Raw genomic sequence first — 14,305 nt, 5'->3', positions numbered from 1 at the left:
CGGGCCCGGCCCGGCTCGCGGCGCTGGCCCTGCTGACCTGCAGCCTGTGGCCGACGCGGGCGGACAACGCGAGCCAGGAGTATTACACGGCGCTCATCAACGTGACGGTGCAGGAGCCCGGCCGTGGCACCCCGCTCACGTTCCGCATCGACCGCGGGCGCTACGGGCTCGACTCACCCAAGGCCGAGGTCCGTGGCCAGGTGCTGGCACCGCTGCCCATCCACGGAGGTGAGGCTGGGGCCGGAGCCGGAGGCCGGGCGGGGGACGGAGGGCGCGGGGGCGGCGTGGCCCGGTGTCTGCGCGCGGTTCGGCCGCCAGCTTAGGGAATCGAGGTCCCCGCGCTGTGGAGCCTGGCCTGCTTCCCCGCTGGGGAGAGGGGCTCCAGAAAGCTTGCTGCATCTCCCCCCTAAAATTAAAAAAATAATAGCAATAAAATAAAATAAAGACTTAGAACGAACCCCTCGTTTTCATTTAGGTAGCTTGTTTACTAGAGGGCATTGGAATGTGAGTTTGCAGGGACAGTTGAGACAAAGGAGGTGGTGCAGGGGCGCAGAACTACTTCATGGTGGACGAGATGCTTAACCTGTATTTTGGAATCGGCAGGTTTGTTCTGAAATCCCACAGATTTTTCACTGCGGTGAATCTCGAGGGATGAGAGCCCCCCCCCCCACCGCGCTCCCCGAACGTCAAAACGTGCGGGTTTTTTCTTCAGTGGCTAAGGGGAGGGGGTCCCTGTTGCTTTTGGCTTTCTGTGACTCCGCTAGTTTTGCTGTCATGAGACTGGAGATTTTTACGTGATAAAGAACGCGAGAGTAGCTGAACTAGTAGCCAGGTGTTCGGTCACGGGTGCCCACCCAGAGGGAAAGTGGTAAAATGGTCAGGAATCGTCTTTGAAGCCATTTGACATAGACTCACGTCCCCCGCTCCCCTCCTGTGTATTCGGTCTGTGCATAGCTAATGATTTAATGTAAAACTTGTGTCTGTTAATTACTGGTAGTGTTTTAAAGGACATATTTCTCCGTGAAGTGTTGTATTTGAGGTCTTTAGCAGGCAAAACCTGGGGGAGATGTCTCCTATCTTCTCTATACCCTCACCTCTAGAATGTTGAGAGGATTAAAAAAAAAAACCCTGCTATTTATGTTCAGATGACCTAATCTAGGCAACCTTTAGGGTAATGGTGTTTGCTTTTATAGTCTAAAATATTAAAAACATGCACGTCTGAGCTCTGTATTTGTATGTTAACACATACTAAGCTGTTTTCTTTGGGGCGTACTGGCTGGTGTGGGGGGTTTCACATAAGGCTTTACCATTACCTGTCTTTTACTTAGACTGGACTCTTAATTGTTCATTTTTACACCAGTGACCAAATGCTTATGGTGTATTTCTTACTTCACTAGGTTAGAAGCAGCACTTCAGGTCCCTGCTTGACCATAGAAGCAGTTTTTGTCTTTGCTCCATTCAATAAATATTTGCTGCCAGCTCTGTGCCAGTCACTGTGGTTGGGACATGTAATGTTGCCAAACTGTGGCGGTAACAATGCTATACTATTTTCTGGTGGGGAAGAGGACCGTGAGGGTCATGTGGAAGGGGAGGAAGAGGAAGAACCAGGCTAGCTCCTCTGCAGCAAGAGCTGTGCTGTGTTGTGAAATCTGTGGTTCGTGCTTGGGGCTTGCTTCCCCCAGGCACCCCAAGACCATCGCCCTCAGTCAAAATGCTGGACTCCAAAGTGTTTCATGTGCTTGTTTGTCGCTTGTCTGTCACCCCCAAATTAAGCCCCATCTTGGAGAATGCTTTTCGGGATTCCAAGTGAAAGGTGCTGGGAACTAAAAGTCAGTCGTCATATCCTGTCCCTGGGGAAATAGCACCGTGAGATTGAAGGCTCCTTATCAGACCTGTGCTGCACACACACTGTGATACTGGCAAAATAATTCCGCCTGGGAGCTTCATTTCTTATCTGAAAAATAGACTGATAATGTATTCGCCTCTCCTGTGGAGAAGAGGTATCATTATTGTTTCTTTAAAAACAATTTACTTATTTTATGTGTGGGTATTTTGCCTGTATGTATGTGTACAATGTGTGTGTAGTGCCCATAGAGACCAGAAGAGAGTGTTGAAGCCTCTGGAACTGGAGTAAAGAGCCATCCTGTGGGTGCTAGCAGCTAAGCCCTTGTCTTCTGCAAAAACCAACAACCGCTCTTAACTGCTGAGCCATCTCTCCAGCCCTTATCACATGAGAATTGTTCCAGGATTTCTCAGAATGATGATGGCAGGACCCTGTAGGTGGCTTCAGTCAAGCTTTGGACAAATGGTTTTCACCCATGTGGTCTTTCAGTCCAGCAAGTGCTGATTGAAACACACGTTGCCAAGCACCATTAAAAGCCCTGGCGAAAAAGGAGGGCAACAGCCTGGGGTGAAGCTGTTAAGAAGCTTTACTTACGAAGCTCCCATTCAGAGGGGCTCTTTTCCCAGGTAGTCTACCTGTAAGCTGATTCTACACCTGTGGGTGTATATGGAATCCAAGGTGACATGACATGTGCTTGTGCACCAGAAACTCAATAGTGTGTTTTATAAAGAAGACTATGATAGAAGACAGGTAAAATTATATATGTGTAAGAAAACCATTTAAAGCTAGGTGTAGTGGTGGATGGATACTTGTTATCTGATCAGTGGAATTGCCGGAGGATTGATGCTCCATAGTGTCCCAGGACAGCCTGGGCCATGGTGTGAGACCCTGTTCCCCAAAACAAAAACAATAATACCCTTTCTAAAAGACAAAAGAACTTTACAGCTTTTCTAATGTTTACCGTAATGGCTAGTTCTATATCTATAGCTTGCTTTGTGAAGTTAGAAACCCTTGTTATTTTGCAGTGTTCCTTTCAGGCCAGTTAGGAGTTGCACAGTTAGGCATGTATAAATTACTGAGCTTTACTGTCCTCTCTTTATAAATGACAAATTTGCTTTATTTTTCTTTAGAAGATTTGCTATTTTAAAAGTGTTACACATTTTGGAAAGTGTTACCATTCTACTTTGTAAAATACTTCCTAAACGAGTATACTTTGAAACAAATATTTTTTATTAAACAAAATGTATCAGTGAGTGGAGATGCTCTTTGTTCTGGGCTAACATTTGCATGTTACCTGATAAAGTATTCATTTTTAGAAATGGAGTTTTGAAGGCGTGAATTGTAACATTTATGAACAGATCTTAGTTGCTTTTTGGCTGCTTGCAACGATGGTCAGCTTTGAATTAGGCACACACTAATCCCTTTGCAGAGCAGACCTAGCTAGTGTGTGGCACAGACATTGTAAATGTGCTTTATGTGCATGCACACTAGCTTTTTGTTTGAGCCCAGAGTGGGGGTTGGGAACGGAGAAAGCCCTGTGGTGGTGATGTAATTAGTATGTATGCAGATTGCTGGCAGCAAGAGTTTGGCATTGACCACTTTATGCTTTGTACAGAAAATTTCAGGATGGGGTGTTAAAAGCTTTGAGAACAGCTTTGCCGAGTAATAACCCTTACTGATAATCTTGCTGACGGGAGAGTTGCAGCAGTCTTTAAAGGGTTTATCTTAGGTTTTTATGTTTTAAATTGTGATCCTGTTGGAATCCTGGTGCTTCCTTTAGCAAATCTGAAGTTAGATTTAAGAATTTTCATGAGCAGTGAAGGAGACTGATTAAAAACAGAAGGTGAAAGAGATCTTGTAATATTACAGTTGATAATAGCAGAGGAAGGCTACCAGACATAGAGATGTCAAAATAGTTACAGAAAAAAGTACATATGATCCTGGGAGCAGATACTCTGAACAGTCAGAAAGAGAACTCAGTAGAGCTGAAGGCTTTGAAAACGGTGCTGAGATAATTAAATAGCTGGGCAAGAAGAACATGTGAGGTGTGTGTGTGTGCTATATTTGTATTCAGCTTTACAGTGTAGACAATGTTTTTACATGGTATGTTCTCCCCTTCACTTTCAAGTCGTTTCTATTGTCATATAAATGTTAGGAAAAAAATCAAGGTTCCCAACCTGCTACCTTATTTCTGTTTCTTTTAGAGCAAAGTGTCTGATAAATGTTTCTTTTCCTCCTGTTCTTTCTTACAGGTTGAAAGTCTTTGCTATGCTAGTGATAAAAAAAAAACAACTTATCCAACTTATCCTGCCGGGCAGTGGTGGCGCACACTTTTAATCCCAGCACTAATCTCTATGAGTTCAAGGCCAGCCTGGTCTACAAGAGCTAGTTTCAGGACAGGCTCCAAAGCTACAGAGAAACCCTGTCTCGAAAAACAAACAAACAAACATATCTAACTGGTTTGTTGGGTGATACAGTCAGGATTCCTAAAATCTCAGTGTATGGAATGATGGGCTGAAATTAGAGCAAAAAGTTTTAACTCTTTGTTAAATATAATTTACTTACATATTAATTAGGAAATAAGAAGCATTACCTTCTTTGAGAGTTATTCATGGAGATAAGGTTTAGCCATAACATGACATGTCATGTGTCATGTCCATCGCCTGTCACATGACACATCTAGTAAATTTTCCTGACTTTGCCCGGGTCAATACTAGGTTGCATCTGGATGTAGGGCAGCTCCATCACACTTCGTAGAGACCACACACACCTTTAGTTTATGATTAATTCTGATTACAAGTTATAAGAGACAAACAAACTGAAGAACTTCCTTTTGAATGTTGTAACAGAAATCATTCACTGGTAAGAGTAGACTAATGTCGTCTAAGATTCTTTCACCTGGAGCATGATGTCACTGAAAGAATGAGACAGATGTTTAAGAAACCTGCCAGAACATACTCATTAAAGAGAATATTGTTCAAGTTTCTTTTTGTAGTACTAGTGGCCAAACTCATGGCCGCACCTGTGCTAGCCACGCACTTTATTACTGAGCTATATCCTGGCCCAAGAATATTGTGGAGTTTTTTTCCCCTGACAGGGTTTCTCTGTGTAGCCTTGACTGTGCTGGAATTCACTCTGTATACCAGGCTGACCTCAAACCCACTGAGATCCGCCTGCCTCTACCTCCCGAGTGCTGAGGTTAAAGGTGTGCGCCATCACCACCCAGCCAAATATTGTTCTTTATAAGCCAGTTGCATCGGAAGACTGTTATACATATACACCTACATTTATAGCAACAAATCATTGTTAGTATTTGCTTTGTGTTTTAATTAAACAATTTAAAAAGATTTAATATACCAAATCTTTAATTTTTAGATAAATTTGATTTTTGACAGCCAGAAATTACTTGTAGGCAGTTTTATTTAAAACAGAGGAGATGGAACTAGAGAGATGTCTCAGTGGTTAAGAGAGAGAGTGTACTTCTTGCAAAAGACCTAAGTTTGGTTCCCAGAACACATATTGGGCTGCTCACAACTGCCTGTGACTGCAGTTCCTGGAGATTCCTCTGGCTTTCATGGACACCTGCAGTCATGTGCACATACCCTACATATTCAAATTTATTTTAAAAAGTTTTTTTAAGCCGGGCGGTGGTGGCGCACGCCTTTAATCCCAGCACTCGGGAGGCAGAGGCAGGTGGATCTCTGTGAGTTCGAGGCTAGCCTGGTCTACAAGAGCTAGTTCCAGGACAGGAACCAAAAGCTACGGAGAAACCCTGTCTCGAAAATCAAAAAAAAAAAAAGTTTTTTTTTTTAAGTATAGCACTCTTGACCCATTCATAAAATGCAGCCATTAAGTTTGTCTTGCTCATCACCCTTTGAAAAGTTTTATTATCTTTAAGTTTCTTATGTACTAGGCATTTACTTATTATTTTCCATATGTTTAATGGTGCAGCTTTCTGTTGTTGGAGGTAATTTTGAGAGCCCTCCAAATACCATCAAAAAGAGCTTCAAAGCCTACTCTGTGCTTGTGCTGTGTGAGCTCTGTGAGCACAAAACTTCCGACCAGAAAGAACTTTGGGTCATCTTGTTGACAAGATCAGCCTTGGCTGGATGCACAACTCAGGCACAGCGTTCTGAAAGACTGGAGGCTCTCTGCAGTTTGCAGGTGGCGTTTGTTCTGAAGCAAGGGTTTCCAGAGGCATTCTGTTGGAATACAGCTATGCCCATGTGTTAGCTGGCATCAGTAGGTGCTTTCATACTGTACCTTCAGAGTTTATGGTTATGGAGAGCCTACGGAACTTATGGTAAAATGTTTCTCTCCAGCTCTTTAAGAAAATTACCATATTTCTGCCATTAAGGACTGTATTATAACTGATGCTTTGATTGTTAAGTTGTCCCAGACTGAACTCCTGGAAGTAATAGGTCCTGTCTTCTTCATTTGAGCCAAGCTAGTAAGGTTGTGCTTGAGACTAGCAAGAGATTCAAGTATGTAATTGTGTTTAGTCCTGCGATGAGGTCTTGGTGTGCTGGTGAAGCGGATGGCAGGATCTTAGGAGAGGGTAGAGCAGGAGTGGACAGAGTAGAGCTCCATTATTGTACTGTATTGAACTTTAAATAGTGTGGAGACCAGAAAAATGAAAATCATTATTTTAACTTGTGATCTAGAAAGGTTTCATTTTTTAAAATGAGATTTGTTTAGTTGGGTGTGTTAGCGCACGATTTTAGTCTTAGCACTCAGGTGACAGTTCTCTGAGTTCAAGGCCAGCCAGAGATATGGAGAGAGGCCTTGTCTTATCCCTGCACAAAGGTACTTGATGTCAAACCTGGGAACTTCTACTTCCCACTGTAATAGATCAGCTGGCATTGGTTCCCTCTCCAACCTTAACCAATCAGAAAAGCGGACAGCCTGTTAGCAACAGTTTTAGATAAGGTCAGTAGACAGCACAGGATGGGGGTCCCTGAGAGAACAGAAAGGTGAGGGAGCCCCACCATTGCCTCCTGCTGTCTGGGGATTTTTAGACGGCAGTGCCAAGAATTACAGCCTAGATGCAGGTAAGTAATCTTACAGCTCATGAGCCAGAGCTCCAAGAGGGTGAGGCAGTGCTGGAGAGAAGGGGGCTACGGAGAGCCAGAGTATTCCTTCCGGGGCCTTTCCTGGAGCCTGGGTACTGACCTGCATGAAAAAGTTACTAGAGGCTGGGAGAACTGCCAGAAAGGAGCAGTTAAAACAGTTCCAGAAGTTCTTAGGAGGCTGGGAATCTGTGAGGTTCTCATTCATCGGAGTAGAAAAACCTGGTGAGCAGGAGAATGTAGTGAAGCCAGATTACTCCTAGAGCAAAGCTGTCCTGGGACCCTCTCCCCCATTGAAGCTTAAAAGCAAATCTTTAAAGAATTTGATTTATTGAGACCATGTAGTTTGTTCCAAAATGACAGGGTGATATTTAAAGGAATACTTTAACACGTATCTCCAAAAACCACAAAATCTGAAACTGACATCTAGTCCAGGATTACCAGACCTATAAAAAGAAGCAGAAAAAAGGCCTGTCACCAGATGACAAGATTGCAGGTAGGAATGTTAACCAATCTTTAGAAGTGTACTCAGTGTGTTCAAGTCCTTGGACTTCCCACAGGTCAGGGAACCCTGATGGCTCTTCAAGCTGATTAGGGAGAGGGACTTGATAGGGGGAGGGGAGGGAAATGGGAGGCGGTGGCGGGGAGGAGGCAGAAATCCTCAATAAATAAATAAATTAAAAAAAAAAAGAATGGAAAAAGAAACAGAAAACAAGAAGAGAATGGGCGTTAGAAACATCCTAGATCAAAGTTCTTTGTAGAGCACTAGCCTTGAAAATGCGTAAGATTTGTACTGACTTGTGGGTGGGGGTAAGTTGTTGCTCTCAGTTTATCCCAGGCAATAAATGTAGGTAACACATGTTAGGTATGTGCTACCTTCCACAAGTGGTGCTGGTGTTGCACATTGATTGTGTTTAATCTTCCTAAGAGCGTAGGTGGTACTCTTTTTCTCTTGTGGCCCTTGGGGAATTTAAGGCACTCCAGTCTTTCATTTGGTGCCTGTTTTCTTTATAGCACTTAACATAACTGAAATTATGTATCTATTTCTTGTTTCTGGGGGTAGGGAGCCTGTCTCTTTATATCCACTCTTGTATATTCAGTGATGCATATGGTATTTGGAACATAGTAGAGAGGTACTGAGCATTCAGTGTTAGGTGAATTAAAGAGAATGAGGTAGCACACTGTGGCCTTGGAAGTTGGGCAGGGCTGGGCTTGAGGTAGGCCTGCCTGATGGCAGTGCCCATACTCTAACCACCTCTTTGTGTTGCTTCCCAAGTGAGTTTAATAAATTATGATCTATCCACTCAGTGGAATGTTACAGTGCCATAAAGGAGCACATCATTAAAGCTCTGTGTGTGCACTACAAAAATAAATACAAAGTGTGTCAACTAAGACTGAGTTAAGTCCATTTACAGTGGACAAGAACCCAAAGTAATACGAAAAATAAAAAGGGTTTGTATCAATTCGATCGTCAGTGGCATTTCTCTGTATCAAACAAATCGCTGCAGGTCTATGAGTTGAGTTTAGTGACGTGTGTGCTCCCCTCTGAGAATGAGCACTAGGGACAAACACAGATTATTAGTTTTCATTGCAAAGGGGAGAACGTAGGCTGGTGAGATGGCTGAAAGCACGTGCTGTGCAAACCTGACAACCTGAGTTCCATCCCTAGAAACAGTTCCACACAGTTGTCCTCTCGCCTCTACGTGAATCTGTGACATGGTACCCCACACACCACAATTCGTGTTTTAGAAAAGTTGAGGGCAAGTGTTCATGAGGACAAAAGGGGGGTATTCACTGCCTGAAGGGGATGACTGAGGAAGAAATACCTGGAAATTTGCTTGTTGTGCAGTGTTTGGCCTTGAGCCCAGGGCCATGCTCATAGTAGACAAGTATGACGGTACCTTCATTAAGAGCAGGATGACTTCGGGGTTGGATAACATGAGCAGGTTCCAAGAATATGCTGAAAGAGTCTGCTTTTCTTTAGTGAAACAACTACTCTAAGACTGGTCCAGATGTAAAGCAAGCTAATACAAGATACGATTTTAAGTAATGAGTCCTGGAAATGAGATGCAAGCACAAGGACTCAACTTTTCTATGTATTTATAGGGTAGTGGTAACATTTATTTTAGTTATGATCGTTTTCACTGTGTAAAAATAACCTGTTGATTAAGCATGGGAGATTAATTACAATTTCAGAGCAGAAAGTCAGTGTTTGTGACCTTAGGTCATCTACCATGAGTAGGTGGCAAAACTGAAGACATGAAAGAGAGAAGAGCATGTTAGATAGCTCTGAACGGACCAAGGGTACTTACTCCTCTCATAGGGTTGCAGACACTAGAAAGGTTTGACCACACAGGAAAACAAAGAAATAATAAAATCAAAACAGATTAGAAGAGTCAGTGAATTGAACCTTGTTTTGTGACAATCACAAAATCCACAGGTGCTGTTTAAAGTTGACAAACTAAGAAAGAATGGCTGCTGTCTTTTTGGAACTGTGACGGCTGGCCAGCAGAAGAGCTAAAAACAGAAGTTGGCTGTCTCTGGGAACCAGAGGGGTAGCTGTACTTGTTAGTGAGCCATTAAGTCAATTTGCCTTTTCTTAATGTAAAATTCCACCCTTTTCCCCTCTGGTCACAGCAAATGAATCTGCTTCCTATTTTTCTTTTCTGCCTTTGAAGAAGTTCCCTATTTTCCCAGTGTCTGAGATCCTTTCTGCCTCTAGTGGCATGCACTGTTTAGGACTATGTAGAGACTAAGCTGTTTCTCAAGGTCTCCTTGATCTGTGAGATCAGGAGAGACAGTTGCTTTGTTTTCCTAAACAGATTTAGGTTCATGGACATAAAATAATTTATTGCTGCAGTCACCAAATTGCCTGGCTAGTCTTTTCTTATTCTTTCAAGTAACTGTGTGCATCACCACGGCCTGGCCCCTCTTCTTGACTTCTAACGTGATTCTTCCTGCATACCCATCCCCTTTTTTCTCTATTCTAGATCACCTTGGCAAAATCACCATCATGAATGAGGCATGAGCTCTTTATTTTGTTCTTTCTTCCTTTTCTCCCTCCCTCCCTCTTCCCATCCATCTTCCTCTCTCTCTTCCCATCCATCTCCTTCTTTCCCTCCCTCCCTTCCCCCCTTTACCATTTATTTCCAAGCTTCCTATTACCAAGGCAGCTGAATACTTGGGGGTGGGGCATAGCAGCAGGAAACCTAATAATCCAGCTGAGGTTTGAGATTGTAAACTCTAAGCAAAACTCAATGGGCACTTAATATCCAGTAATAAAAAAATGTTTTCATTTGAAGAAAGTTATGTATGTAGCACACATGTGTGATTAATGTCAGCTACTCAGAAACCTAATGCAAGAGAACTTCAAGACTAGCCTGGGCAATATATCTTGTCCCAAAACGTTAGGGTTAGGAATGTAGCCCTTGGTGTAGAACATGTAAGGCTCTAGGTTTGATCTCCAATACCACTAATTAGTCTCTCTGAAGGCAGCTCTTTTTCCTTCCTATGTGCCTCCTGTAATCCTCTTCTTGTATGGTTTGACTTGGCCTCAGCTACTTGCTGTCTTTACTTAAATATCCTAGTCTTTCCAAATGGTCAGTCCCAAGTGGAGCTTTAGTTCTGTTTTCATCCCCCAGTCTACTACCATTGATGTCTAGTCTCCCAACCCAGTAAATAATATCACTGTCCACTCTTCTTATTTAGATGGAATTAGGAGTCATACTTGCTTTTTTCTCTGAAATACCACCTATTATCTTTTCCTCACAGTTTATTTATTCAATGTGTGCTTGCCATTTTCAGAGCCTCTGATAAGTAGCTGTCCTCCCTCCTCCCTTTTTGTTTCTTGGTCTCTGATTTTCCCCCCTAACTTCTATCAGTCTTTTGCAGTATCCAGAATTCCATAACTTTCTTTAAATTTTATACAGTCATGTCACTCCTTGTTTAAACTCCTTCAGTGGCTTCTCATCCCTAGAATGGGAGTCTGAACTCTGATTTAGCTCTAACCTCACTCTCCCCCATGCCATTCATTTACCTTACCATTAGCAATTTACTTGCTAAAACCATTCAGTACCCCTTTGGTTCTTAGGATTTGTAAATTTTATTTACCATGTGTACCTTATGTTTGGGTCCCAGGACCCTCACAGAAGCTGAGCATATTAACACACGGGCAGATATCTGGAGCTCATTGGCCAGTCAACCTAACACACACGCACGTGCGCACACGCACACACACACACACACACACTAAATGATACATATTTCCTGATATTAAACTTGTTACAAGGCTGTGATTCATGATTGGATGCATAGATCAGTGGGATGGGACTTAAATCCCAGTATCCGCCCTTAGGTTTGACCAGTTGACTTTGGACAAGGTTTTCAAGGCAGTTCTGTAGGAAAGAACAGTCTTTCAACCAAGGGTGTGGGCATAAGAAGCCAAGAATTTTCCTTGTTTGACAGGAGGGTGGTATGCTAGGGATGGAAAAATTCTTTGCATTTTGTGATCTAAAACAGTGTGGGAATTTGGAAGAAATCACACAAGAAAACTTGAAACTACCTTTTCTTGTGTGACTTCTTCTAGCTGTCCACACAATTTTCCTCTGTGGGGACTTGGTTAATAATGGCTGTTCCCCTTCCCTGTCCTGTTTTCTACCCCTGTCTCAACAACTTGTCTTAAATGCTTCTTGACAGTATCTTCTGCCCTCTTAGTGTCAACTACACAATTCTTGCCTGTCTCCTGCACTTCACATCATTGGACCAGACTATGCTACTCTCTAGTCATTCCTATCATAATCTGGGACTAATGGTACATTCTAGAATAAAGAAGTGACTTTAAAACAAACGTACGCCCATGCCCTTTACATTTCTATCCAAGAGTTAATGTCTCAGACACTGTCCTGGATTTTTTAGATTGGGTCTTGTTATGTAGTCTAAGCCAGCTTGGACCTCTTGAGTTCAAGTGATTTTCCTGCCGCAGCATCCGACTGAATTCTTTGTAATTGTTGAGACACGGTGTCCCCATGTAGCCCAAGACTGACTGAAACTTGACAGACATCTCTCAGCCTCCCTAGTGCTGTGATTACTGACATGTGTCACTGCCCAGCTTTACTCTGGATTCTTGGTCATGTTCTAGATCCCTGTGTGCATTAGCCATATTGAGTCAGTCATTAGCTTGGGTTGGTCTTTTGGCAGGCAGAATTGGAAGACTTTGTTGACTGAGCTGAGTCTCTGTGTAGTCACTACAGGGAGTGCAGTCTCATGTGTTTAAGTAGATAATGCTGTTGGCTAGGAACTTAGCACCACAAGATCTTATGAGTAGCAACAGTTGAATGTTAAATGCTAAATTTCAAGAGAGATTTAGACTTAGACAGTATTGTCATGTGGGTGATAGTACAAAGCCATGGGAGTGGATGTGTACAGCTTGTTGAGAAAAGTGGGCAGACGACAGAACCTTGGAAAATAAGGACAAATAGTCAGAGGTGAGAGGAACACATGATGGATAGGAGCCAAGAGAAGAAAGGGCCTGAAGGAGTCGTGCTCAATACTGGAATCTTTTCGTGAATAGACAGTGAGGTGGTTTAAATACTTAACGCTCCTATTGTACTCTGGTACCAATTTTGTGTGAGGACTGAGCTACATATTTTCACTTACTTTGATTTATAGCGTCTCTCTTTTGAATGAGATATTTGTTACATCAGTTGTAATAGAAATTATTTTTGAACATGGCTTTTCATGTAAAGTGATTTGTATTAGCCATCATTTAAAATTGCTCTTAAGATGCTTTTTATTATGTCATGGAGAACATCCAACAAATATATTTGAGTTCTGAGGATGTGAAAAATAATCAAAATCCATTTGAGATGTACAGTAACTAAGTACAGAAGACAAACGATAATGGATAGCTATTGACAGTTGGTAACTTGCTGACAGTTGAGCTATGGATGACCCTTCTCACAGTGTTGTCCCACATCCAGCACCAGAGGTGTACAGAAGATGTTTTATTGCCTTTTTAAAAATTCTATACAAAAAGGGAATAACTTCTGATAAGTTCTTTAGAACATGGCCAAAGAAATAAAAATTGCCAATCAGGAATATAGAAGTACACACTTTAAAAAATACTATATCTAAAAGTAAAACATGATTAGAATAATATTTAAGAGAATACACATTTCAAATATTTTGTCATTGTTAAAAACAGAACTAGAGGATAATTGGAAGGAGCTTTGTTTTTTTACTTAATTTTATTTAACCTAAACTAATCTTATTCAAGAATGAGAGCAGCAGAAAAAATGTTTTCATATGTAAAAAAATGCAAGTTTCCTGTAGTATCTCCTTAGAAGAATTTCTGAGGGATGGAGACTCCAATGAAGGGAGAGGTGAGATGTGAGGACTTACTGTAGATGCTATGTGTGTGTCCACTAACTGGGTGCAAGGGTGCTGAAATGCTGGTCTTACATTGTTACGAGCATTTCAGTGGGAGTGTTTTTGGATGATGTTAACATCTGAACTCATAAATTAGTAAAACAGTCCTTCCTAATGTGAGTGAGCTGTGCATTCAGTAGCAGGATTGTAAAGAACAGAAAGGTCTACTTTCCCCTGGTAAGAGCATTCTGCTTCTATGCCTCCTGCTTCCCGCCTCCCACCTCCCACCTGCTTACCTGCCTTTGGCTTCTACCCTCAGTCTGAATCCTCTTTTCCTTGGTTCTGTGAGACACAGGGGAAAACAAAACCCTTCCCTCAAATATGTGACCTAGGTTCCTTACTTCTGTGTGTAGCTTACCTTGTGGTCATCATTTCTCTGTTCCCATCCCCTCTTATCCCTAGGGCTAATGTACAAATAGATGACACATTAAAGGTCATGGCTGCGTAGAAGCAGATGGCTGGCTTAAGTAGGATTTCTAGGGATTCATGGTTTAGCTAAGAGCACTTCCTAACGTATCTAGGGGTCTGTGTTCGGTATGATTTCTGGTGTTGTGTTTTGTTTAAGTAGGCAGATGTTGGAAGACAACTCGAAGAGTTAGCTTCAAGCTCACTAGTGTACTAGTGAGGACATGACCATGAGATTTAGTTTCCTGAGGAGATCGCAGGCAGAGAGAAAGCATCAGAAAATTAGAATCGGAGAAACTTGAGCTGCTCCAAAAAGAGCTTACCTCCCAGTAAGGGATTCTGATGACCTGTCTCACAAGAAAGGCTACCTCTGCACATTCCCAAGCTTCTGTTTTATCTTTCCTGTAAAATTATAACACTACTGCAGGAAGACAGAGCGAAACTAAGAACTCTCTTCCTAGTTGTGACTAGAAGTATAAATAAACCTTTCTCCCATGTCCGGTTCCTGTTCCCAGTATTTTTTTGGAAGTGGCCTCCTGGTAGCTTTGTGGTCCTATGGTCT

At 42.4% G+C, this 14,305-nt stretch overlaps 1 protein-coding gene across 1 annotated transcript in view; it reads left to right on the top strand.

The window, feature by feature from the left end:
- Positions 1-2: 2 nt before the first annotated feature.
- The window catches only part of Rnf130 (ring finger protein 130), a gene marked incomplete at its 5' end in the record, with an annotated part of 91,933 nt that continues 77,630 nt past the window's right edge, over positions 3-14,305 (top strand). The window contains one exon of the mRNA XM_005350162.2: positions 3-228. Coding sequence (XP_005350219.2) covers positions 3-228 — 226 coding nt within the window. The remainder of the gene's footprint in view (positions 229-14,305) is intronic.

This window comes from Microtus ochrogaster, chromosome 7 (genome assembly GCF_000317375.1).
Source record: "Microtus ochrogaster isolate Prairie Vole_2 chromosome 7, MicOch1.0, whole genome shotgun sequence".
NCBI lineage: Eukaryota > Metazoa > Chordata > Mammalia > Rodentia > Cricetidae > Microtus > Microtus ochrogaster.
The sequence above is the reverse complement of the archived record's forward strand: the minus strand, read 5'-3'. Positions and strand labels throughout refer to the sequence as shown.